At 31.2% G+C, this 25855-nt stretch overlaps 1 protein-coding gene across 1 annotated transcript in view; it reads left to right on the top strand.

Moving 5' to 3' along the window:
* LOC115875724 (teneurin-a) overlaps window positions 1-25855 on the top strand; it is a 214986-nt gene that overhangs the window by 91473 nt on the left and 97658 nt on the right. The window contains exons 10-12 of the mRNA XM_030891237.1: window positions 245-483; window positions 3127-3309; window positions 4000-4211. Of these exons, the coding sequence (XP_030747097.1) occupies window positions 245-483; window positions 3127-3309; window positions 4000-4211 (634 nt within the window). The remainder of the gene's footprint in view (window positions 1-244; window positions 484-3126; window positions 3310-3999; window positions 4212-25855) is intronic.

Raw genomic sequence — 25855 nt, forward strand, 5'->3', positions numbered from 1 at the left:
AAACACCGTTGACGTTCTGTTAAAATGATATTATGATAATAAAATAATCAATGACGAGATTTGATTTAAGTCATTTTACGTATTCTTGTACATTGTCTTGTTAAACTTATATAATGATCCGTTAAAACGAACCTATATTACGATCAATAAAAATTGGCGTCATAATGACCCTCCATTTAACGATCGGTTGTTATTTCTGAGAGAAAGATTTTCAATCATTTTCATCCACTAATTCCCTTTTTAGGTTCCGAATTAAATATTCTCTACCAGAGCTCCCAAACCTTAGGTTACTTGAGTACCATTCACATGAAACTAACCAATGACAAGATACCAAGCACCCTAACCCATGTCCATGTTCGAGTTGAAATTGAAGGCTGCCTCTATGTGAGAACGTACGAAGCCGATCCCAATATTTATCACACATTCGCCTGGAATAAGAGAAATATCTACAAGCAAAAAGTTTACGGAATTGCCATGGCCAAGGTTAGAACTATAATAGAATTGAACTATTATAATCTTTATTATACAGTTAGATGCAAAAAATACATATCGAAAAATATTTCGTCAAATTTAAAGTGTCATATTTTTTTTTATTTTGAACTCCATTTTTATGAATTGTTTAGCAAACTGTATATTAATATTAGTGTTGGGAAAAATCGAATGACTTCAATCCTCGAGTAGTGATCCTCGAGGATTTAAATAATTGGAAGATCACCCGAGGAATCCTCGGTCATAAAATTTAGTCTATTTAATATCTCGGTCGAAACCTGAATTAATGCTCGGCGCTGGGTGTTATTTGCTTTCTGTTTTAATATGGTGTTACAATGCACCTGAATGACTTGAATAATATTGTAATAAAAGTAAATAATTATTTTAAACACTTTTTTAATAATTTTTAATATTTTTGTGTCTAATTTCATATGGAAAATAAAATTTTCATAGATTTTGCTCTAAATTGTGCTGGTTTTGTTTCTTTAACTCCGATTGACTGCGACTTTGAAATTAATCTGGAAACCTTTCAGGCCAAATGAAAGCAAATAATTCTAGGAAATACGGGCGGCTTTTTTAAAGGGACTCGTTATTTATTATTTATCTGTCGGCGGTCGGTCATTGAGATAAAAAATATATTTTGTTTTACTTTTTAGTAGCGTGTTTTCACCGAAAATAAAATATAGTACCTAATAAATTGTGGTAGTATTGTGTTATTGTGCATATTTTAAGTTTTTGTGCGACATAATGTGCAATAAAAAGTCTTGTTTGGGACAGTTTAACTAATAATCGAAAAAATTGCTAATGATGATTGTTTCGGATTTTTAACCTCTTACTATTGTGAAAAGTACTAGATTTTTAGAGCATACTAAAGCCTTGAATACACTATATAGTGCTAATAGAAATAAAAAATATTAGGTAATGACATTAACTAACTTACAACGAGTCAGCTGTCGCTTTAAAAACTGTTTTAAATGAAATAAAGTTACAGCAATAACAGACATGTGGACATCTAAAAATAATATTGTTTTTATTCTTGTTGCCAAATTCCGCAAATCATTTACTTTATACTTTCCATCACACTAAATTTCGATTTTACTTTCATTAGAATATAGTCTCACAACGTACAACTACAAGCAAAGGTTTTTTACAACAGAAAAAGTAAAATGAAACTTGAAAATATAAACAAAGCAAAAACTCCAAATCCTTAACAACAAATAAACAAATGTGGTTTTGTTAAATGGAATTTTGAAAGTCGAAAACTGACGTATTATGAATTTTTAATTTTGAATTATTGTACAGAAAAAAACATTATATTATATCATATCACTTAAAAATCTATAAATATTAATATAAAGTGTATGGAGAAAAAATCTTCATTCATTTCATCTTCAACAAACTAAACAAAACAAAAATAAATAATATATTTCTGTTCAAAAATGCAGGTTACTACTCTGAAAACCGATTATTAATGTTACTCGAGCAAGTGATTAAACGGTTGTCCTCTATCCTTTATATAAAAGGTTTCAGCATAAATCGTAAATCGCCTGTATCCTCGAGCAGCGAGGACGGTACACCACACCCGATGTTAGTTGCGTGCCGAGTAATCCTCGGGGATCAAGAAATATCCTCGAGATATACCGAGGATATGAATACTCGGGTGACCGAATATTTCTCACTCGAGTGATCCTATCACTAATTAATATATCAACTTTAATTCGTAAATTCAGTTTTCTATAAACATTTCTATATATCTCTTATTAAACAGGGTTAATTGAACGGTTGTATTATATCTTAACTTTAAAATACTTTGTGTAATAATTTCTTAAGTAAAATTATTGTATTAAAAGAATTTCAAATCGTTAGATTATAAAGTGAGGTTTTTGTTCACTTGTCAAAAGTTCGTAAAAAGGAATATAAAAACAATAAAATCAATTAAAAAATATCTTGTGTTCAATTCCGAGCAGTTCTATTATGATATAGGCTATTTAATTTACCTTTAAGGAAAACATGAAAAGATAATTCAATATCAGCAGTGATGATTAGAAATAGATCTAAAAGTAGGTACATAGTACAAGAAATTAAACTAAAAGTGTAACACAAAAGAAATATAAGTAATTGTGAATTGATTGATATGTTTTATTAGATTCCTGTTATAATATTAATGAATTTTGTTATTTTTTTGTCAAATAATATAGGTTATAAAGCAAACCTCCTCATGCGTCAAATTTTTATCCGAAAATAAAGCCCTATTTAGCAGTTCAGATCCCAAATAGGATATCTGTGGGATAAGATTATTTTATCTAATAGATATTGCTATCTATAGGTGAAGATACACGTTTTTCTGCTATCCGACAAATAAAATATATCTGGCAGATTATAACCTGCTACTGTACCTGAAAATACCGAATGTCAGTGTAACAAAATTAATTGAAACAAAAAATATAAATAGGGCGATATTCAAAACAAAACAAAAAATACCTAAGTATTTTTAGACAGAATAGTAGTAAAAATAATAAATAGAATTATAATATTAAATAGAAAAACAGATTAGGGGTCAAACTAAATGAACTGAATGAATGAAATTATGTATCTATTTTAAAATTTGCTGTATTATATGGATTTGGTAATTTCCAGATATCTATTGGCTATCAGCACGAAACGTGTCCCGACCTAGTTTGGGTTACACAAACTTCGGAAATTAAAGGTTTCGATGTTGATATCTCAGATATAGGCGGCTGGGGCTTGGATATTCACCATCATTATAACTTTCACGAGGGAATACTTCAAAAAGGCGACGGATCAACCTTGCACTTTAAGGTAAGGATTTTAAATTGACAACTTTATAACAAGAGCTTCTCCAAAGCTTCTTTTTTCACCATATTAGGAAACATTTTCAATCGTTTCAATCAACAATTATAACCTTTAAATATTAAGTTAGAGCTTATCCTTTTGATGAAAATTTATCATTATTTTTATCCAACATATACCATTACATATACACCCCAAATAACTGAACGTCAGAAATCTATCACTGGCAAAATATTATTTAAAATTTTTCACATAATACTTAATTAAACACTTAACTCACAAATACAACAAAAGTGTTAAAAAACTTGCTTTAACAACTACTTAAAACCGGTGGCTATTAACGGCTGATGGTAGGAGGTAGGAAAACATTCCGCGGTTTTCTTCGACATTTCATCAAGACTGATAGAGCTTCTACCATTATTTCGACAACATAATATTTATACTAATCATTTGTACTAGATATCCATTGCAATATTTTTTTTTGTAAACACTACCCTGAAAATCAAAATCTCAATGCTGGCATGTTATATTGTTTAGCTTCAACTTTGAAACTCGATTATTCGGAAACCTCTGGACAAAAAGCAACAAAGTAGTATACCACTGAAAAGAGAACTGAACGCATCAAGTCGTATATTCTGTAATGCGGATGGTATCACGGGAAAAAGCTATAGTAATTAATAAAGTTTCCTTTTCTTCTAGAAATATACTAGAATGGTTAAAGTAGTGATGGGTACGGGACTGCAACGCAGCGTCGACTGTCCAGGCCAATGTGACGGCCCCGCCAAAGACGCGCGTCTTCTAACACCGGGGTCATTAGCCAGTGGCCCTGATGGCAGCATCTACGTTGGGGATTTCAACCTGGTCAGGAGAATCACTCCCGAAGGAAAAGTCTACACCGTGTTGCAGCTGAGGTAGAGTCTGGTGTTAATTCGTCCCCTTACTAAATATAATTCAGACATAACACAACGTGCTTGTATAACGGGTTACATTTGTAGGCTTGGTGCATTCTCTGCCGATGTTGCCAACATCGGAGAATAACGTAAACAGCCGACTAAATAAATACACGAGTTTATATAGCGAATACACGAATTGTTATGGTATTATTTCAAAAGTATTAGAGCAATTTGTGAAAATTATATAAAAAAATTAAAAATGTAAATATTTTGAAATTTTAGATGCATTTGCATTTAGAATAAAAGCTCGTTTTTTTTTCTTTAATTATTAATTTAATTGGATAACCATGGCGCTTTTGGTTTGTTGATGCGGACAGTCTTCATCTTCATAGGTGCATACATATTAAATAGTTTAATTAAATTTTCTGTAACATAATCGACCTTCTGATTTACTGACTGCATTAAGAATAAATATACTGTCTAAATGAACGAGTAACAATTTTGAGATAAATGATTAGGTATATTGATGATGATATTATTTGTTTTGACTAATCAAAAGTCACCCTAATGTCACACAAAACTAATTTATGGTCAGATATGTTTAAATTATCTAGAGTTAAATAATCCTGGAAAAGATTATATTTATTTGTAAAGATTGGATCTATAAGTGTTGAAGTTATGTCACTCTAGATCACTGCTTTACATCTCATCAAAGCCATAAAAATAAAAAAAAATATCTCGATTATCTTATGATCACATTTACGTCACCTAGCATTGCAATATTAATGAATGTGCCAAAGAAATGTGCCATCTCTCGTAAGGAGATTCCTCACGTAAAAATAAGATTTTTACTTTTCATATCAACATATGTCCGATTGTGCTTTGTTTTGTAGCTACAGGGAGTTAAATTTTACTATTTTTTCGATTTATTATAATTTTCTTTCAAGTGCTTTTGCGTTTCGAATTAAATTTTGAAGGTAAAAGTTACTATAAATTCTACACATTTTAAAGCTAAAAAAGTGTCGACATATTCAGCAGGGACGTGCTTATAGGTTATCACTAGAATATTTTTCTAAGAAAAGAAAGTACGCCACTTACTTTTTGATCTCGTTAGCGAAATAGTGTAATGCCGATTAAAAAGTAAATCGACCAAGAGAAATCGCTGGAAATTATTTTTAAGTTCGAAAAATGTCCGCTAGGGGGCGTTTCTCTGATAGCCAATCAGAAAACAGGATTTTCTCAAAAATATGCAAGTGAACAGGTATTTTAAATATTACTACTGTAATCATCGAGAAATTTGTAATTTTTTTGATATAGAGTGTTTTGCTCTATCTCATAAAATAAAGTGGTGGGGGAAGGTTAAACTAGCTTTTGTTAAAATAAGGATAACTCTGGTTTGGGTTAACCGATTTAAATAAACTAGGGCTCGTTTAAAAGAGCTTTTCTTCCTTAATGATACTCAGTATAAATTTTGTTCCATAATTTTTTTCGTGTTTGACATCATAACAGATATTGCGCTTTTCCATAAGAAATTTAAATAGGAGGCTATATTTCTCTTTGCACAGTTAAATAGCACACAAACTTTCCAAAATATCAGCGCAAAACGCAACTTATCTTATCTCCAACCGGAGATATTAAGAGAGAAAATCATGTTAGGCTACCGCTTAGGATTATATGATCCAAAAATTCGAGTAGTAGGCTAGGAAACAAATAGAGTTAAATTGGTTACGTCAAAATATCAAAACATATATATTAATTTCATTTTAATACCATTTAATTGTTTTTATCCATGTTCGTTCTTGATTCGACCTCATAAATTAAAAGCCAGGCATATTGAATCCGATGACCTAGCTGGTCATGGAAATATGCCGCTCCACCGTCTCTATCTACTAAAGTAAGTCGTATCCAAGAAGCCCCACACCTTCATAGCAGAAAAAGCTACCAAGCTGCACCAACTGCATCATCTACACCAACTGCGTTTATACTGATGAAATTGCAACAAATGCAATTTCATCATGATGAATCCCCTAACAAAATTGGCAATTCATCTCTGAGAAATTATGAATAGTTCATTTCATTCAGATACCGTAAAATGGGGTGAATAGAAACAGTTTCGTAGGCTATTAGCGATATACCGGTTGATAAAAATGTGGTAATATTTTCCCGAATATTTTAAAACATGGGTCTTTGTTTGTTCTTTGCGTATACATATAATTTGATTTTTGAAAAATATGCATATAAATATTAAATAAAAATAACATTTGTGTTTCTATTCACCTGCTATTGGGGAGAATAGAAACACACATTGATGTTTAGGTTTTTATCTATTCTATTTCCAACAAGGTAATTAGAAACAGTAAATTATTACATATTTAAGTAGGTTTAACAATAAATAACAATACATATAATATGACAACTTACATGTACCAGCTTATGTATTACTTTAAAAATAAATATTTTATTTATAAAGTTTTCGCGCCATACAAAATAGGTGATAAATCGATCTCACATTTATTGATCAGCTGATTGACAGAAACAGTGCTGCCACAGATAAAAATATAGTTTTTACATTTTATTGTGTATTACCAATGATAGAAAAATTAGATATGTCGACTCTTTTTACTTTGAATATTTTTAATCGTGATTTGATTTTTTTCAGAAATTTTGTTTCTATTCACCACTATGTTTCTATTCACCCCATTTTACGGTAATTAAAAAAGTCCAATCGTTCGTCATCCTAGAATTCCTGCCTAAACATTTACCGACCAACGATCTTGGTTCTGAACTACTTGCATATCAGTATTGGACCAGTATCAGTAGTGCATATTATTAAGATTCGCACCGTCGGGTTTATATGAAAAGTGACCCAAACGACATAAACTTTATAATATAATAATAAACAGCATAAACAACAGGTAAAACACGAAAACAAGTGAAATCAATGACGAACTTGGATTAATAGCTAAATGACGTTACATGAAATATACCCCTAGTTTTCGGCCATACGAAATTTATTATTGTTAAAAGCAATATGGCGGCACAAAATTCCTAGAAATTTTAATAAAATTATTGATTGTCCGACGTCTGGATATTTTAATCTGAGAACTACCTACGTATAATTAACCAAGAAATTTGTAAAAATTATGTGGATGGACGATAATGTTACATAAACACGTTTTAAAATTTATGACGTCATTTTTTTTAAGAAAATGTCCGAAATTCGAATGCATGAAAATGAACTTAAACGTTTTGATATTTTGACATTACCTATTAGGCTCATTTTGTTTCCTAGCCCACTATTATAATTTTTAGACCATATAATCCTAAGCGGCAGCCTAACATGATTCTTAATATCTCCGGTTAGAGACAAGATAGAAAGTTGCGGTTTGCGCTGATATTTTGAAAATGTTGTGCTCTATTTAACTGTGCAAAGAGAAATATAGTCTCCGATTTAAATTTCTTATGGAAAAGCGCAATATCTGTTATGATGTCAAACTGCGCTCTCTAGCTACCACGAAAAAAATTATGGAAACAAAATTTATACTGGATATAGACGGCGTCACGACAAAAGGGAGTAAGCGCCATTCGTCATTTTTTCAGGAGACGAAAAAAACGTCTAAAATCTATATTTTTTATTTTTTGGGAATTATTTTTTGGTACAGTATTATAGATTATATGGCACATTTCTCAAGAATTTTTTGCTTATAAAATATTAAACTGTTAATTAGTTATTATAATATTTGGCGCTTAAGCCTTTCTTTCTAGACTCGATTGGCGTTTACCTCTTTTTGAAAGGCGTTTAAGACTTTTGTGTCTTATTATTCTAGTCATTTTTTGTCGTTTAGGTGCACTTAGGCCTTTTGAGTTTTACAAATGAAATTAAAAATGTCGCTTGAATTTTTAAATTTTTTAATAGAAACACAGTACAAAATACTCAAATGATACTTTCAATATTTTCAAACTCATTAGGCTTGAAATAATAACTGGAAAATTAAACTTAACTAATATTCTGAGCAAAACACGGGTAAATTTGATCCGTATTCCTCGTTGGTGGCAAAAGGTGGTGCTTCTAACATGAATAATTCTGACTCCAACAGCGCATCATGCTGCAATGCCAGAAGACCATTATGGATGATATTGCTCTCAACCTCAACCTCTTGATTTCCACATTTTAATGCCAAATCTCTGATTTTCTTCCCGCGGGAATTCATTATCACACTCTGAAGGAAAAATATAAAAAAGGCTTAAGTGACATCAAAAAAACCAAATTTCAAACAATTATTAAAATCAAGAAAAAGTCTTTTGACTTGTAGCAAAGGTTTTTTTGAAAATTAATATTGTATAAAATTTAGATATTTGACAATTTTTTGAAATCTGCTGAACGGTACTTTTGTTAAAAGCAAAAAAATATGCCATTATGATCACATAGGCAGATGGCGCTTAGGCAAAACAAATAAATTAATACGAACAAGCGTAACCGACAATCACAAATAATTGTTGGTGTTAACTATTTGAATTAGATTGAAGCACAAAAAAGAATCTAGACTACAAAATATGAATAAGACCTATCTTATTAATAACTTTTACTACATACCTTTGAATGGAAAATGGTATTTTTCATCCCATACGTAAGCGACCTTCCAACACGTGTGAACGGCGGTTACTGATTTTCGCGTCGAGACTGGTTTGGAGGGGTATTGGCGGTTTGAAACTAAAACTGTCTTTTTTTTTCACGTTAAAAATTTTTGCCTGTTAAGCCGTTTCATAGATAGGTGCGCATTTATTAGTATTACATTTTGGAACAATAATCTCAATTTCGTTATTTTGGCGCTTACGCCCTTTTGTCGTGACGCCGCGCCGTCGATATCATTAAGGAAGAAAAGCTCTTGTAAACGAGCCCTAGTTTGTTTAAATCGGTTAACCCAAACCAGAGTTATCATTGTTTTAATAAAAGCTAGTTTAACCTTCCCCCACCACTTTATTTTATGAGATAGAGCAATATCAATTTTATTATATACTATTATATATACTATATCTATTACTATATCATAAAAATTACAAATTTCTCGATGATTACAACAGTAATATTTAAAATACCTGTTTACCTGCATATTTTTGAGAAAAACCCTGTTTTCTGATTGGTTATCAGAGAAACGCCCCATAGCGGACATTTTTCAAACTTGAAAATAATTTCCAGCGATTTCTCTTGGTCGATTTATTTATTAGAATTTTTCTCCCAAAGTTATACGATAAGTAGTTTCTGAGATAAAGCCGGCGTCCGTTCTTAGAATTTATTCATTTAATGCTTTAATGCTTAACTGTTTAACTATTTAAAATGTTATAATTGAATAAAAATATCATGATCGTGTTTCTTTTAATAATAATTAATTATTAATAATATTGTTTTTAAATTATATATTTTTTAATTAAATTAACTGTAGGAAAAAGGTACATGGTACGTACTAAGTACCAATAAGATAATAACAATTTCTGTTTCACTTTTAAGAAAGGTTATTGCATGCTAAAAATTAAATTCTATAATCCGCCTGTTATTTATAAAATTACGAACATCTATTTTCGAAAAAAACGTACTTTCTTATAAGAATAAATCTAATCTAGGTACCTACTTAGGTTTGCCAAACCATTACCGACCTTTTGTGAAAATTTTATTGGAATTTTGCAGCCTTACTTTTTTTTGTTGCCGTTACAATTTTATACACTTTTTGTTTCAATTTTGGTTGCTATAATGTAAATTGACATTTTTTTACATACATAGTACATAGTTACATCTTTCTATAAAAATTAATGTACTCATTACATAGATTTTATGATTTTTTTAGTTTTTAAAATATTGAAATTCTTTGATTTTTATTTTTTATTGATTTTTTTTATTGTTACTCTGATGTGAAAAGCCATAATGGAATTTATGCCGTTTTTTATTTATTTCACTATCCTCCCTCAACTTATTTTTTTACAAAGCGACAAATATGTAAGTTTTTTTTAATATTCTTATAATCGACAGTATTATATACTGGAAATTTATGACCTTAAACGTCTCATCCTTACACACTTTCATTGTTGTCATTGGGAAGATAACCCATTTCCTTCTTTATCTATTCTCTCTCGCACTCGTTGATTTACGGAAATCAATGTGTGATGAAATCCGTCTTTTAATATCCTTGAATAGCAACCTTTAACAAATTTTAATATCATTACTTTGCGAAAGTTTTAAATAAGTACTCATTGATTCTTCATCAAAAAATATGAAAAAGAGTATACCCTATAAATATGGGTATGAAAATGCATAGTTTTAGAGTTACAGGATGTTAAATATTTGTAATTATCTTAAATACCATTATTCTTTAATTTGAAATTGCTGTAGGTTGGACCAATAGTAATAATATTTAATAATAAATTAGGTAAAATATATAATTTATTAACTTTCTTTTTATTTTAATTTTATTAATTGTGATGAAAATGGCGTTCATCTCATCAAGGAGGTACATGGTATTCGACAAATATCAAGAGATAATTTTTAATTGGCATTAAACGGACTACACAATTTTAATATCCAAAAAAAAAGTCAGTGGCGTACATATTTTTATTGAAAAATATTCCATATGCACGTCCCTCATGAATTTATCGGCACTTTTTTAGCATTAAAATATATTACTTTTATTAAATAATATTATTATTAATATTTATTGTTATTAAATAATTATATATTAATTTATAGTAACTTATGAAGGTGGTCGATATAATAACCATACTAAAAGTTTGTATGCCAACTTTTAACCAGATATGCTCAAGGTCTGGCTCTGTATTTCTTGACACCCGAAGAGGCTTGAGCAGAAAAATATGATTTCACATAAACACCGACGCGACGCGACGCACAGTGATGCCGAAAACGCGAAAAGTGGCAAAAAATTATTTCTCAACTTACTGCTACATTTTTTTTAAATTATTTTTGTTAAATGTGGTTTTCTAAACATATAAGTGATGTTTTGAATTCAGAAAATTGAATTATGTATACATTAAATTGGCTGTAAAAAATAAAAAATGGGTTGTAAAAAATGTAATTATATTATTTGGTCTTTAATAGCAAGTTACATGTGGCCATTTCCGCCACACCTGCAACCGCACCGAAGATGTTCCCATGAGACCTGCTGATCATGCTTTTATTGATAAGTTTTCTTTTTAAGTTAATGTTCATTATAAATTCATTCTTTTGTCTGATTTCGTACGTACAACATTCACGCTGTATACTTTTAAATAAATAATTGTTTTTAAAAAGACTTTTCTTCCGTCGAACAACATAATGGCGCAGTCGGTAGGATACGAGCGACGGCATTTCTGTGTTTTTCGAGCATCTTTTCGGGCCAGTTGTGTCGTTTCGTGGTTTCAACCCCTAAGCGCGTATCGAAGAAGAACCTCGACGGCAGCAAAGTGCAGCACCCACAACGAGTCGCAAAAGGATCGAGAAAGGAGAAGAAAACACGACAGCATTAAAACTGTAAGTGCCTTTTCTTTTTTGCCTCTCCGAACCCTCTGGTTAAGGTTTTTCGGTAGGGATAGTTAGGGCCAGTGCATAGCGCACACAATTTTGCAGCTCATTGGGAGCAGTAATTTTAAGAAAAACGAAAAAGAAAACATTAATTTATCGATTTAAAAAAATTAATCAATTAAGAAATCATATATCGATTTAAAAAATAAATCAAAAATCAATATAATTGAAAAAATAATTTATCGATTTTAAAAAATAAATTATTATTCAATATAATAAATTTTTTATAATCAATACATAAATAATTACTTTATATTTAGTTTTAAAATTAAGTTATTTAAAAATCCGATATCCTATCAAGGACTTTCACAAAATATACTTTCTAGAACAGAAATTTTAACAGAAACCACCTTAAATAAAATTAAAAATTTATATCCTCATATACGTAATAAACGAGGACTAGTAAATGTTGTAGGTAAAAAGTTATTTAAAAATACATGACCGAATTAGAGGAAATTATAGGAAAATTAGCTAGTTTATCATTTTCTGTACAAAAATCAAACAAAATCGCTTCTTCTTCTATACCATCTAAAAAAATGACTGAATCAAAGCTTAACTGGGAATTATTTAAATCCAAAATGGATAATATTAAACCGTACGATGGAGACAGTAGTACTCTCAATAAATTTATCAACAGATGTGAAAGTATTTTTAATAGTTACAAAAATTTAAATGATGCCGAACTTAATCAACACATTCTTGAATCAATTCAAGAAAAATTGATTGATAAGGCAGAGATATATGGTCGGTAATCGAGCCGAATTAACCGATTGGAATAGTCTTAAGACCGCTTTGATTCAATCATTCTCAGATCGAAGAGATCTGGACTGTTTAATACGTTAACACGCCAAGAAAAACTTTGCCATATTTCTTATATCGACAAAACCGCGTTAAATACGTTTATCGCAGGTTGTAGTGGTACCTTAAAGAATAACATATACATTAAAAAACCAACAAGTTTAGAAGACGCGATAGCCTATGTGATCGAATTTGAAAATTTTGAAAGGTTATATGGAAAATGTAATAGTGATTTTTATAAATCACAAAAGCCAAATTTTAATAATCCACCTAATTCTTTTAATAATAATCAACAAAATCAATTTAATTCTAGAAATAACCATTTTAACCATTCAAATAATTTCAATAAATTTAAGCCACCCAGTAATTTTGCTACTCGTAACCCTTACAATAATAATCATAATAACAATTTTGGTAATCAACAACCCTTCCGATCAAAATTCGAGTAGCCATCACAACCGATAAATATTCAAACACAAAATGTACCACCTAGACGATTTCCTACAAATCGCGAAATATTTGGACCGCCACAGGATGTATTTAAACCACGACCTATACCACCGAGTCAACTACCGAAACCCGAGCCGATGTCGACGACGTCGCGTATTCCTAGTATAAATAGTAGAAAAAGTTTCTCACAGAATATCTCTAACGGACAACTATTTAACAGGAATCCCAATTCTAACTACCAAGAATTATACTCCAATGAATATGAACAGGAAACGTCATACGATAACTACAATAGTAATGTATATTACGACGAAAATACTCAAAATTATACGTGCGATAATTCAATTTATGATCAATATTATCGACAATCAATAAATAATAAAAATATCGAACAGGATGAAAATTTTCGAGACACCAGCCTCGACGATCAATTGACTTGATCGAAATCAATAATATAGCTACTAACAATTCTTTACCATATATTGAAACAATAAACCCTTCTCTAAAATTACTAATCGATACTGGCAGCATTAAATCAATTATTAAACCTTCAAGAATAGAACAACATTTTCCAAACTTTATCTATCAAAGATCTAATGTAATTAAAACTGCCATAGATAGTAAACTAACTAAATATCAAGCTACAGTACCTATTCTTTTAGATTTTGGCATTAAAAATAATATAGACATTATTCTCTTTGACTTTCATGACTTTTTTGATGGTGTCATAGGCCTTAATGATCTTATTCAGATGAATTTTAATATTAATTTAGTACAGCAAAAGTTGACAGGAAATAACATCGAAATTCCCTTTAAATATCGACAACCCAAAGATGTAAATTTCTCTGGTTTTGTTAACCCCAATGAAAAATTAATTAAAAATATGCCTGTTAATGTTTATGAAGTTGAAATTTTATCTAAACCAGGAATGATTAACAATTTAAATGCTCTAGAAACTACATCCTTAGTTAACAACACAAGAGATACTAATGATACTATGGAAGAGTTTCGTGAAACTATAGACGAACTCCCGCCACTGGACAATACGACAGTACCCGAAGTCTTAGGGCTAGACGTTCTGAAAGAACCGACAATTAAAGTAATTTCGGATATACGAATGCGACCCCTTGATAGAATAAGACCCCCTGAGAGAATAAAACCCCCTGATAGTATAAGACCCCCGATAAAAAAGGACCACCTGATAGAATAAGACTCCTCGATAATATGAAAACCCCAATCGTAATATCTAACGACTATACTGATTTGGAAACAGTTCACAGGTCACTAAATGACCTTACATTTAAGTTACCTTTTATTGAAAAATCTTTAAATACATATAAAAATCAAATTATTCTAACGGTAGATCAAGAATCAATAAGTTGTAGATATGACAAAAGTCACGAAATCAATAAAAAATAAAAAGGAATCAATAATAAATAAACTTAATGATAATCGACAAGACCCACCAAAATTCCTTAACACAGAAACCGCTTACATAAAAACAAAAAATCGTTCTAAAGACTTGGCGAAATTTCAGAAAACTACCATTATAAAAGAGTCAGATATTAAACTAGAAACAAATAAGGGTGCATATCATAAGAGTTGCACTAGGAAACCAAAAACTAAACGTAATCTCTCATTTCAGGAAAAGGATGAAGATAACACTAGTGTTGACAACCCTGCTTCTCATGAAATGTAGTGCCGATGATATCCAAATAACCCCTTTAAATAATTTTATTTTACCCTTAAACTTAGGCAATTCCAAACTAGTGTATACTAAGCATACTTTTATACACTATTTAGATTTAAGCACTATAATTAACGAATTTAGAAATATAGAAGATCAATTTTTAATATTAAAAATTATTTATACGCGATTTTTACGCGATAAAAATAGTACGCGATAAAAATAGTACGCATCCGATATCCTATCAAGGACTTTCACAAAATATACTTTCTAGAACAGAAATTTTAACAGAAACCACCTAAAATAAAATTAAAAATTTATATCCTCATATACGTAATAAACGAGGACTAGTAAATGTTGTAGGTAAAGTCAATAAATGGCTATTCGGAACATTAGACGCAGACGATGGAAATAGATATAATAATAGCTCCCGTATATAGCGTTTAACGCCTTGGGAGTAGCAAGGTACAGCTTGCTATACTAGAGCCGTTCGGTATACAAGGAAGGTAATGTGGCTAGCACTACGCTTCAACCGCCTATTATTATCTCAGGATTGTAAATCCCAAGTACTCATTTAAGGCTGAGTCGACCTAGGTACCCAAACTATTTTTATTTTAATAAAAATAGCCGGCTGATGAAATGCCGGTTTGTGGAAATAGATACGATTCAATAATTAATCAATTAAATAACGATCAAGAGAAACTAATCAATGAAGTCAATTTACAAAAATCTTTTTCAAAAGGGTTGATTGATAACTATAACAAAACAATAACTACTCTAAGCAAAAACCAAGAAAATCTTCAAAACGGATTAAAACCCTTCCAACACTCTGTAAATAAAGAAATCGGTAATCTTCAAGAATACATTAAACGTACAAGGAATACTTTCTCAAATTAATTTAGACTGTCAGAATATCATTACATTTCTAGATAATATAGAGGATGCGATTATGTTTGCTAAATTAAATACACTACATAATTCTATACTTCCTAGCTCAGAGCTCCAAAAAATGATAAACTATTTAGGTACTCTATACGATAAAAATCAAATACCTATATTTAAAAACATTTTATCTTACAAATAGTTCTTAGGAACACAAATAACTTTTTCGAATACGAAACTAATTTTCGCTATTCATATTCCGATCGTAAAACCTGATACCTTTACCTTTTATCATTTATTTCCTATAACACAAAACCACCAAGTTATTATCCCCAAATACCCATATATGGCACGAGCAGACTCCAAAATAAAGTTTCAAGAAACCATCTGCCCATTCTTAGAAGAAACTTTCTATTGCCACGTAGAATTTCACCCTGATGACCAGTGCACGCTACAGCTGATGGAAAACCAATCTACCGATGACTGTAAAATAATCGACATCCACGTTCACGAGCCTATCATCGAACAAATAACGCAAAGAGAAATACTTTTACTACCTTCAAGCCCACAAAGAATATTTTCAAAATGTAAAACTGATCGATATTTGGAAATTCAAGAGCTCAGCCTAATCAAAATTTCTAAGGGCTGTGAGGTTCATATAAATTATCAAATATATTCCAATGATGTCTCAGTACAAGACAGCAAGCCTTTAATACTACCACCAATCAGTTTTGATCAAGTAAAAAGAAGTAAATCTTTTGAGGCCTTCAACATCACAAAATTAAATTTTGACAAAATGTTCGAGCTAAGGCAAATGATTAACCAACTGCATCCCTTAACGCCATCGACGAGAAGTTTCATGGACAATTCCACTGACATCATATTCATGGTTTTGTTCATCCTCATCACTCTGAGCCTACTCTTCATAACAAGAAAGAAGTTGCTCTACCCTATGCTGAGCTACATAAGGAAGAAGATATGCCCATCCAAAGAAGAGATGCCCGAAGACCCACCATGAAAAGAAAACTTTGTTATCTTTTCGTCTTAAGGAGGGAGGAGTTACATGTGGCCATTTCCGCCACACCTGCAACCGCACCGAAGATGTTCCCATGAGACCTGCTGATCATGCTTTTATTGATAAGTTTTCTTTTTAAGTTAATGTTCATTATAAATTCATTCTTTTGTCTGATTTCGTACGTACAACATTCACGCTGTATACTTTTAAATAAATAATTGTTTTAAAGACTTTTCTTCCGTCGAACAACATAATTGGCGCAGTCGGTAGGATACGAGCGACGGCATTTCTGTGTTTTTCGAGCATCTTTTCGGGCCAGTTGTGTCGTTTCGTGGTTTCAACCCCTAAGCGCGTATCGAAGAAGAACCTCGACGGCAGCAAAGTGCAGCACCCACAACGAGTCGCAAAAGGATCGAGAAAGGAGAAGAAAACACGACAGCATTAAAACTGTAAGTGCCTTTTCTTTTTTGCCTCTCCGAACCCTCTGGTTAAGGTTTTTCGGTAGGGATAGTTAGGGCCAGTGCATAGCGCACACAATTTTGCAGCTCATTGGGAGCAGTAATTTTAAGAAAAACGAAAAAGAAAACATTAATTTATCGATTTAAAAAAATTAATCAATTAAGAAATCATATATCGATTTAAAAAATAAATCAAAAATCAATATAATTGAAAAAATAATTTATCGATTTTAAAAAATAAATTATTATTCAATATAATAAATTTTTTATAATCAATACATAAATAATTACTTTATATTTAGTTTTAAAATTAAGTTATTTAAAAATCCGATATCCTATCAAGGACTTTCACAAAATATACTTTCTAGAACAGAAATTTTAACAGAAACCACCTTAAATAAAATTAAAAATTTATATCCTCATATACGTAATAAACGAGGACTAGTAAATGTTGTAGGTAAAAAGTTATTTAAAAATACATGACCGAATTAGAGGAAATTATAGGAAAATTAGCTAGTTTATCATTTTCTGTACAAAAATCAAACAAAATCGCTTCTTCTTCTATACCATTAAAAATGACTGAATCATTTGGCCTTTTCTAAGTGTTTGCATTGCACCTCTTGTCTTTTTTCAGAATTTTTAGCACATCCTAATGTTTATTCAATTGCTTATAAGAAAATTCTTTTTCTGATTGCGCTCGGTGTTTTTCTGGTTGCAGATATTTGGTGACATTTTCTGAATTGTAAATGTAATTGTATTTTTACCACCTAATTGTTTTTTGCTCTCGTTGCACGAGTAAGGGTGTTTTATTAATGTTTTTTAGTGTTTTTTTAGTGTTGTGCCTTGATCACTCCACTTTTCTACATGACCACCCACACCATTGGTTTTTTACATGAATACAATGATGGACATGCCACAGCCTTGTTCGACATCCATAGATCACTTTTACTAACTTGACTTCTGACAATTGACTTTTGACGTTTGGATGTCGCGGTTGTCGCCTGTCAATTGTTTTGCGCCTCCACGCTTCGGATTGAGACGCAAAAAATTCTTTAATTTAAAAATTTCTAACATCTCTTAATTATTCTAATGTTCTAACTTATATTTGGCGGCTTAACCGCCTTATAAGAGTCCTTGTGGTTGACTGGTCAGCGATGCTTTCACGGTGGAGTTATCAACACAAACCATGTTTAATGTAGTTTTTATGAAGGTATTTTCTGTACCACGTTAAGTAAGTCTTATTCTTAACTTTTATAACAGCAATTGTCTAACTTGTATTTCCATTTTGTGTCCTGAGGAAGGAATAAATAAATTCCGAAAGCTTGACAATTAACAAAGTGTATTAATTTTGTCAAACCCCTTCCGACTGCAAATCCCCCACTAAATCCCAGATTTTCTTTCACTAGTCAGTCGAGACTACTTTCTGCTTATATATATATATATATATATTACAATATATATATATAGCATATATATATATATATATATATATATATATATATATATATATATATATATATATATATATATATATATATATATATATATATATATATATATATATATATATATATATATATATACATATATATATATATATATATATATATATATATATATATATATATATATATATATATATATATATATATATATATATATATATATATATATATATATATATATATATATATATATATATATATATATATATATATATATATGTTATATTGGTCCACCCAGTACGTTCACCCGGCAGGCCACATCCTATTGCGACACGTCCGGCGCGCGTTGCGAAATCGCGAACGTATCATAATAATGTTCTATTGTTCTCACGATTATTGTCAATCTAATCATTATTTTTATTATAAAACCCAATTATTTTTGTAAATCAATAAGAGTAGTTTTAGTTGCTAAACGAGACTATGTCCGTTTGAATTTTTATAATTAAATTAAAATAAATTAATAAATAAAATAAAATATAAAATATTATAAATGTGTTTAAAGAAAATAATTTTTTTTTAAAAAGTGAATCTCATTATTTGTGATCTAACAATTGGCGCAGTCGGTAGGATCTGAAACGTCGACAGAACACGTTTCTGCGGAAAAACCAACTGTTGACGGTGGATTCTAATCCCTTAAGAAGAAAAAAGAACCTAAGTCCTGACTATCGACACCGTGGAAGGAATACCTAGTGACGCCCCTGGCAGCATCCTGATTGATAGAATCAGACGAGACCGATGTTTCTAAAAACGTAAGTAATATTGAATTATCACGTATTATTTTATTTGTGTTGGAACCATATTGTTCGATATTCTATTATAAAAGGAATATTAAATATTTTATTTATTATTATAAAAATTACTACTCTTCACTCAACATCTTTTAAAACTAAGCAACTAAAAAGAAAATCTATATAAGAATATTTAATTTTATCTAAACAAAAGTATTAGTATAAAACATTTTTTTTAATTAAGAATTAATTAAAACTATTTGTTTCAAATAAAACTAAAAATAAAACTCTAAATTTCTAAATAGAAATCTTCCGTACTAGTGTGAATTCTCCGTAAGGTGAATAAACTACCTTACATAGTTACTTTATTTTCTAAAAATAAATACTATTTAAATACATTTATTTTGTCTATTAAGCTAAATAAAAATGCCTGAAACACGTAATCAAGCTGCGGAAAGCAAAAGAGATGAAGACGCTGAAGTTTATAAATTATCTGAAATATTTTCCATTATTCCCGAATTTGATGGGAATCAAATATTTTTAAATACTTTTCTTTATGCTTGTGATTGTGCTAACAGTATGGCAAATATTGAACAAAAGGTTTTACTATCAATTCATATAAAAAATAAGTTACGAGGAAAAGCCGCTCAATTAATAAACTCTAGAAATCCTCTAAGTTACAACGAGATTAAATCTTTATTAAACTTGCATTTTGGCGACTCTAGAGATTTGTCATCTTTAATACAAGATCTCCAAAGAATGAAACAATTACCTAATGAATCACCTCTAAATTTTGTTAGTAGATTGCAAACGCTTAACGCAAAAATGATCGCTAATATTAATAAATCCTTAGAATTAAGTAACGAACAAAAGTTAGCTCAATGTAGTTTAATCGATACCATGTCCCTAAATACCCTATTGACTGGTTTAGAACCCCGTTTAGGACAAATAATTCGTTCAGGAAATCCTCGAGATATATTACAGGCACAAAGTAGAATTAAACGTGAACTCCAATTATCCTATTTTGAATCCAATAAAAATAACCCTATCAGATCAACAATCCATAGACAACCCCAACCTAGTAGGAATCCTGTACCTACAAGCACGAAATATAACTTTTGTGGCCGACTTGAACACTTGTCTAGCCAATGTCATTTCAGACAAACACCCCAAGCTTCTCACCCTCCAAATAATTCTAACCCTTCTCAAGCTCAACCTTCAGCTTATAACCAACTTTCTACTTCATATCAACCTAGACCCAATTATTTTCAAAACCTACAAAGACCTGTCGTAAACCAAAATGAACCCTTCCGTCCATCTGTTATCCAAAGGAACCCTAATCAACCAAGAAATCATCATGTAAACTACGATCAGGAATTCTATGACCAACCTATATATTATGACGATTACTATTAAGATGAAAATACAGATTATATTCCTCAAGAAGAAGACTATTTCGAAGAAACCGAAAATTACGAAAATTTTCTAGCACTGCCTCACCAAAACGACCCACCAACAGAAATAGAGGACCCAGTAGCGAAAATACAAACAGAAATTCAAGCCCTCAACTTAAACCAGTAGAATCCCAACCTAGATGTCCTAGAACACAATTATCTTTAACTCCACTCCATACTGTCAATTCGAAAAATCTATATTATATTAATGACGCTACTAATAAATTTAAATTACTTCTAGATACCGGTGCAGGTATTTCAATATTTAAAAACCACACAGTAAAAAATTATCTTAACAGAAATTACGAAAACCTCACTATACAAGGCATTACAGATCAAAAAATACAGATAACAGAATCAACCATGATTCCATTTACATGTAAAGATCCACATAAAGTATTTATTTGTAATTTAGACATAGAATTTGATGGTATTTTAGGCGCAGATTTTCTAGAACACTATCAATGTATAATAGATCTTAAATCAAAAAAATTAATAACTAATTTTAAAACACTTCCTTTATTTAAGGCAAATGACAACTTACGGGAAACCCCTCGTATTTTAAAAAATAATTCTAATAAAACAAATAACAGCTATAAGACACAATGTAATAAGATATCCATTGCCGGTCGTACCGAGAAAATTGTTAAATTAAAATCTAATTTAATTAACACTGATGCTATTTTACACTCACAGGAAAAAGATAAGGTCAGATTACCAAATGCTCTTGTTTATGTTAAGAGTAGCGGAGAATTTTTTACTTCTGTTGCTAATGTTAATGGTATTTCTAAAATAATAGATTTTTCAGACATTTCTATAGAACCTTATAACCCTAACCCAATCCTAAATTTAAACACCTTTGATAATCAAAACCCACCTATAATTGATCGAACGCAAACAATCAAAAATGAATTAAGAACCGAACATCTCAACGAAGAAGAGCACGAAATGATAACAGATCTATGTTTAGAATACTCTGACATATTTTACCTCGAAGGTGATAATTTAACTTTCACAAATGAAATCAAGCATACCATAGACACAAAGGGCGCAAAACCTATTTATACAAACTCCTATAGGTATCCCCAAATTCACAAGGAGGAAGTAAAACACCAAATTGGAAGAATGTTGGACCAAGGAATAATTCGACCATCTGTATCCCCATGATCATCCCCTGTTTGGGTAGTACCCAAAAAGATTGATGCTTCTGGAAAGCAGAAATGGAGAGTAGTCATAGACTACAGGAAACGAAATGAAGTCAGTGTAGATGACAGATATCCCCTACCAAATATCTCTGACTTACTAGATCAGCTGGGAAGATGTCAGTACTTCACGACACTTGGCCTCGCGCCAGGTTTCCACCAAATCGAGATCAAGCCAGAAGATATACACAAGACAGCTTTTTCCGTGGAAAATGGCCACTATGAATTTGTTCGTATGCCATTTGGCCTGAAAAATGCCCCCTCCACATTCCAGAGGGTTATGGACAACATTCTCCTAGGAATACAAAACGAACGTTGCCTAGTATATATGGACGATATTATCATCTATTCTCCGACCATCCATGAACATATGCAGCGCTTAAAAGAAGTTTTTAAACGACTCAGGAAAGCGAATCTTAAGATCCAGCCCGATAAGTGCGAATTCTTGAGAAAAGAAGTTGCCTATCTTGGACATATCGTAACGAAAGATGGAGTCAAACCAGATTTGGTTTCAGTTAAGATAGAATGATGATGATGGATGATAAACCAGAACTGGATTCAGTTAAGATAGAATGCATCCAAAAGTTTCCAGAACCGAAGAATCCCAAGGAAATCAAATCCTTCCTCGGATTAGCAGGCTACTACCGCAGATTCATCTCGAATTTTGCGAAGATATCGAAACTATTGACTAAACTGTTAAAAAAAGATATACCATTCAATTTTGACACTGAATGTAAATTAGCGTTCGAAGAACTAAAAAACACGCTAATTTCAGGCCCAATACTCTTATATCCTAACTTTGAAGAACCGTTTCTACTCACCACCGACGCAAGTGCTTTTGCCATTGGAGCCGTATTATCACAAGGCCCTGTAGGTAAAGATCTTCCTATAGCTTTCGCATCGCGAACCCTTTGCCCTGCGGAGACGAAATATTCTACCATCGAGAGGGAACTCTTAGCGATAGTATGGGCTGTAAAACATTTCAGACCATATCTGTTTGGAAGAAAATTCATCTTAGTTACCGACCACCGACCTTTAACATGGCTCTTCTCAATCAAAGACCCTGGAAGTAGGCTAGCTCGCTGGAGATTAAAGTTAGAAGAGTATAACTACAAAATTGAATATAAGCCTGGAAAAATAAATAAGAACGCCGATGCAATATCCAGAATTAAAATCAACCATTTCCAAGAATGTGCTAAGCTCCAAAAGAAAATAAATATTCTAGCATCCAATGAAGATGAGATCCAAGGCACCGAAAATCAAGATGAGGAACACCAAGAAGATGATAGCGATACCGATGAAGAAGCTACTAGACAATACAATAAATTTGTAGAATTATAGAAGACAAGATCAATAATCGATTACTCGAAAGTGGAATTTTCCAATTCACAGCTTCTGGATAAATCAAATAAAAACATAATAACATTCTTTCGCCAAAATAAACTGGAACAATTACGTGAAGAAATAATAGACGACATTTTTGAAGAAAACTACAACTTTAGCCAATCAAAATTAAATATAGTATCCAGTAAAAAGGTAAAAGGACGAAAATATTTTATTATCCCAGTACCGTTTGATCCAGGAACTGTAGTAGCACACTTATTTTACGTACTTTTAAAAGGACAAGAGGAATTTAACACAACCGACATCTACTGCGTAGAAAATAATCTGGATTTGCCTATCTTAGAAACACTATCTTATATTTTTGCTGACAAAGACATAAAATTAAGAATATGCCAAAACACTGTCAAGACACCAAGCGAAGACGAGATACCTATTACATTGGAACAGTATCACACAGGAAAAAACAATTTACACCGAGGCATAAATGAAACAGTCAGACGACTTAAAGCAAAATATAATTGGCCAAATTTACCGAAAGATGTAGAAAAATATATTAAAAGCTGTGAGATATGTCAAAAGGTAAAAATATGTAGGAAAAATCTTAGTACGCCACTGGTCGTGACAGAAACACCGAAAACTCCATTCGAAAGAATTAACATCGACATATTTGAATACCCTACGAGAAACTACGCTTTTACTATCAGAGACGAATTAACAAAATTTACGCAAGCGTATCCCTTAAGCGACAAAAAGGCAGAAACAGTTGTAAATACACTTTTATTATTTTTTCAGCATTACGGAACATCTCTCAGAATACATTGCGACTATGGCCGTGAATTCGATAATACTCTGATGAAGGATTTATGCGAATTGTACGACATAAAATTAACCTTTTCGAGTGTCAATCACCCTCAGTCCAACGGATCTATAGAACGATAGTGAACGATAGCGACCTTAGCTGAAATGATACGTGCAAACTCTGCAGAAAATCCCAATGAACATCCTTTCAAAGTCCTTCCTTATGCCGTGATATGTTACAATAATACTAGAAATAAAACACACGGTTTCACTCCATATGAGCTTATTTTTGGTCATACAGGAAGTAGAGCACCAGAAACTCTCTATAACCAAGAAAAATTAATATCTAAGTACATAAGAGACCTTAATAATCGTATGGAACATTATTATAAGATTGCACGCGAAAAAACTCAAAGACAAAAGGAAAAGTCTAAAGTTCGATTCGATCTAAAAGTATCAGCTGAAAAACCTGAATATAAAATTGGTGACAAAGTTTATGTAAAAGAATCTATGGTCCCTTTGAAATAACCGAAGTTTTTGACAACTCTGCTATAGTTTTAAACCCACGTACTAAACAAAATTCAAAAATAAATTTCGACAGACTAAAACCGTATTTTGAATAAGAATTATTTCTTACAGCTTCTTAGGCCGTTCACAATAGGCTTAGTTTAGTTATAGGAAATTTATAATAATTATAGGAAATTAATAATAATTAATTATAGGAAATAATAATAATGAATTATAGGAAATTAGCAATAATTAATAAAAAAAAATAATTATAAGTAAAACTTAATTATAAGGAAGACATATAAAACATTACTAAAGAACTAAATTTCAGTCACAACTTTTAATAGAGATTTAATTGAAATTAATCAATCAATAACAAACATTGCCGATGATCTCGCATTTTATCAAGCACAAATCAAAACACTAGAAATATGTGAATTTCTATGGAAAGTTATGCTTTTGTAGAAAACTATCTAAACGGTGCTTTAAACGCACTTGCTTTTGCTCGATTAAATATACTTCATAGCTCAATAGTAACATCTAAATATTTAATATCTGCTTTACAACAAGCCTCACAATAACTAAGAAAAAATTATTTCTTAGAACATTCTTCTTCCAATTTATTCTTCAAACGTCTCTCAGTACATTGACGTAATTGAATTAGATGCTTTTCAGACAGACCTCAGAATAGTATTTGTTTTGAAAGTACCTTTAATTGAACCAGAATCTTATATTGTATATCGTTATATCCAATTCCTATATTAGATAATCGAACAAAGGTTTTTCATATAATACCAACAATAAAAACATACATTGCACGAGATGATGATTCAATGTTATACGTTACCCTTCAAGACCTGAAGACTTATAAATCTCTTACCAGTAACCATATTCCAGAAAAGTTTCATCTACCTGATCTGAATCCTTTAAACTTAAGCAAGATTGATTTAGATGACCTGAACATTGCCCAACACAAGCTAGATCAATATTCTGATGAACTGGACAAGATGATCAACAAACTCTTCATTGAGAAACATCTATCCTGGTTTACCATATCAACAATAATTATAATAATTTTACTAATAACTTTGTATGTCTTTTGCAAATGTCGTAGAAAAAGACCTCTCTGCCTTACCATGGGACAGTCCAATGAAGTTCCACCATCTCCACCTAAGCTAGAACATCCAAAACCAACCCGAAGAAGATTGATCAGTTTCTTGCCTAGACAAAGAACCGCTATCCATCCACACGATATCCAGAATCCCGAAGA

Source organism: Sitophilus oryzae, unplaced genomic scaffold (genome assembly GCF_002938485.1).
Source record: "Sitophilus oryzae breed Bouriz unplaced genomic scaffold, Soryzae_2.0 scaffold_1394_pilon_pilon, whole genome shotgun sequence".
In the NCBI taxonomy this organism is placed as follows: Eukaryota; Metazoa; Arthropoda; class Insecta; order Coleoptera; family Curculionidae; genus Sitophilus; species Sitophilus oryzae.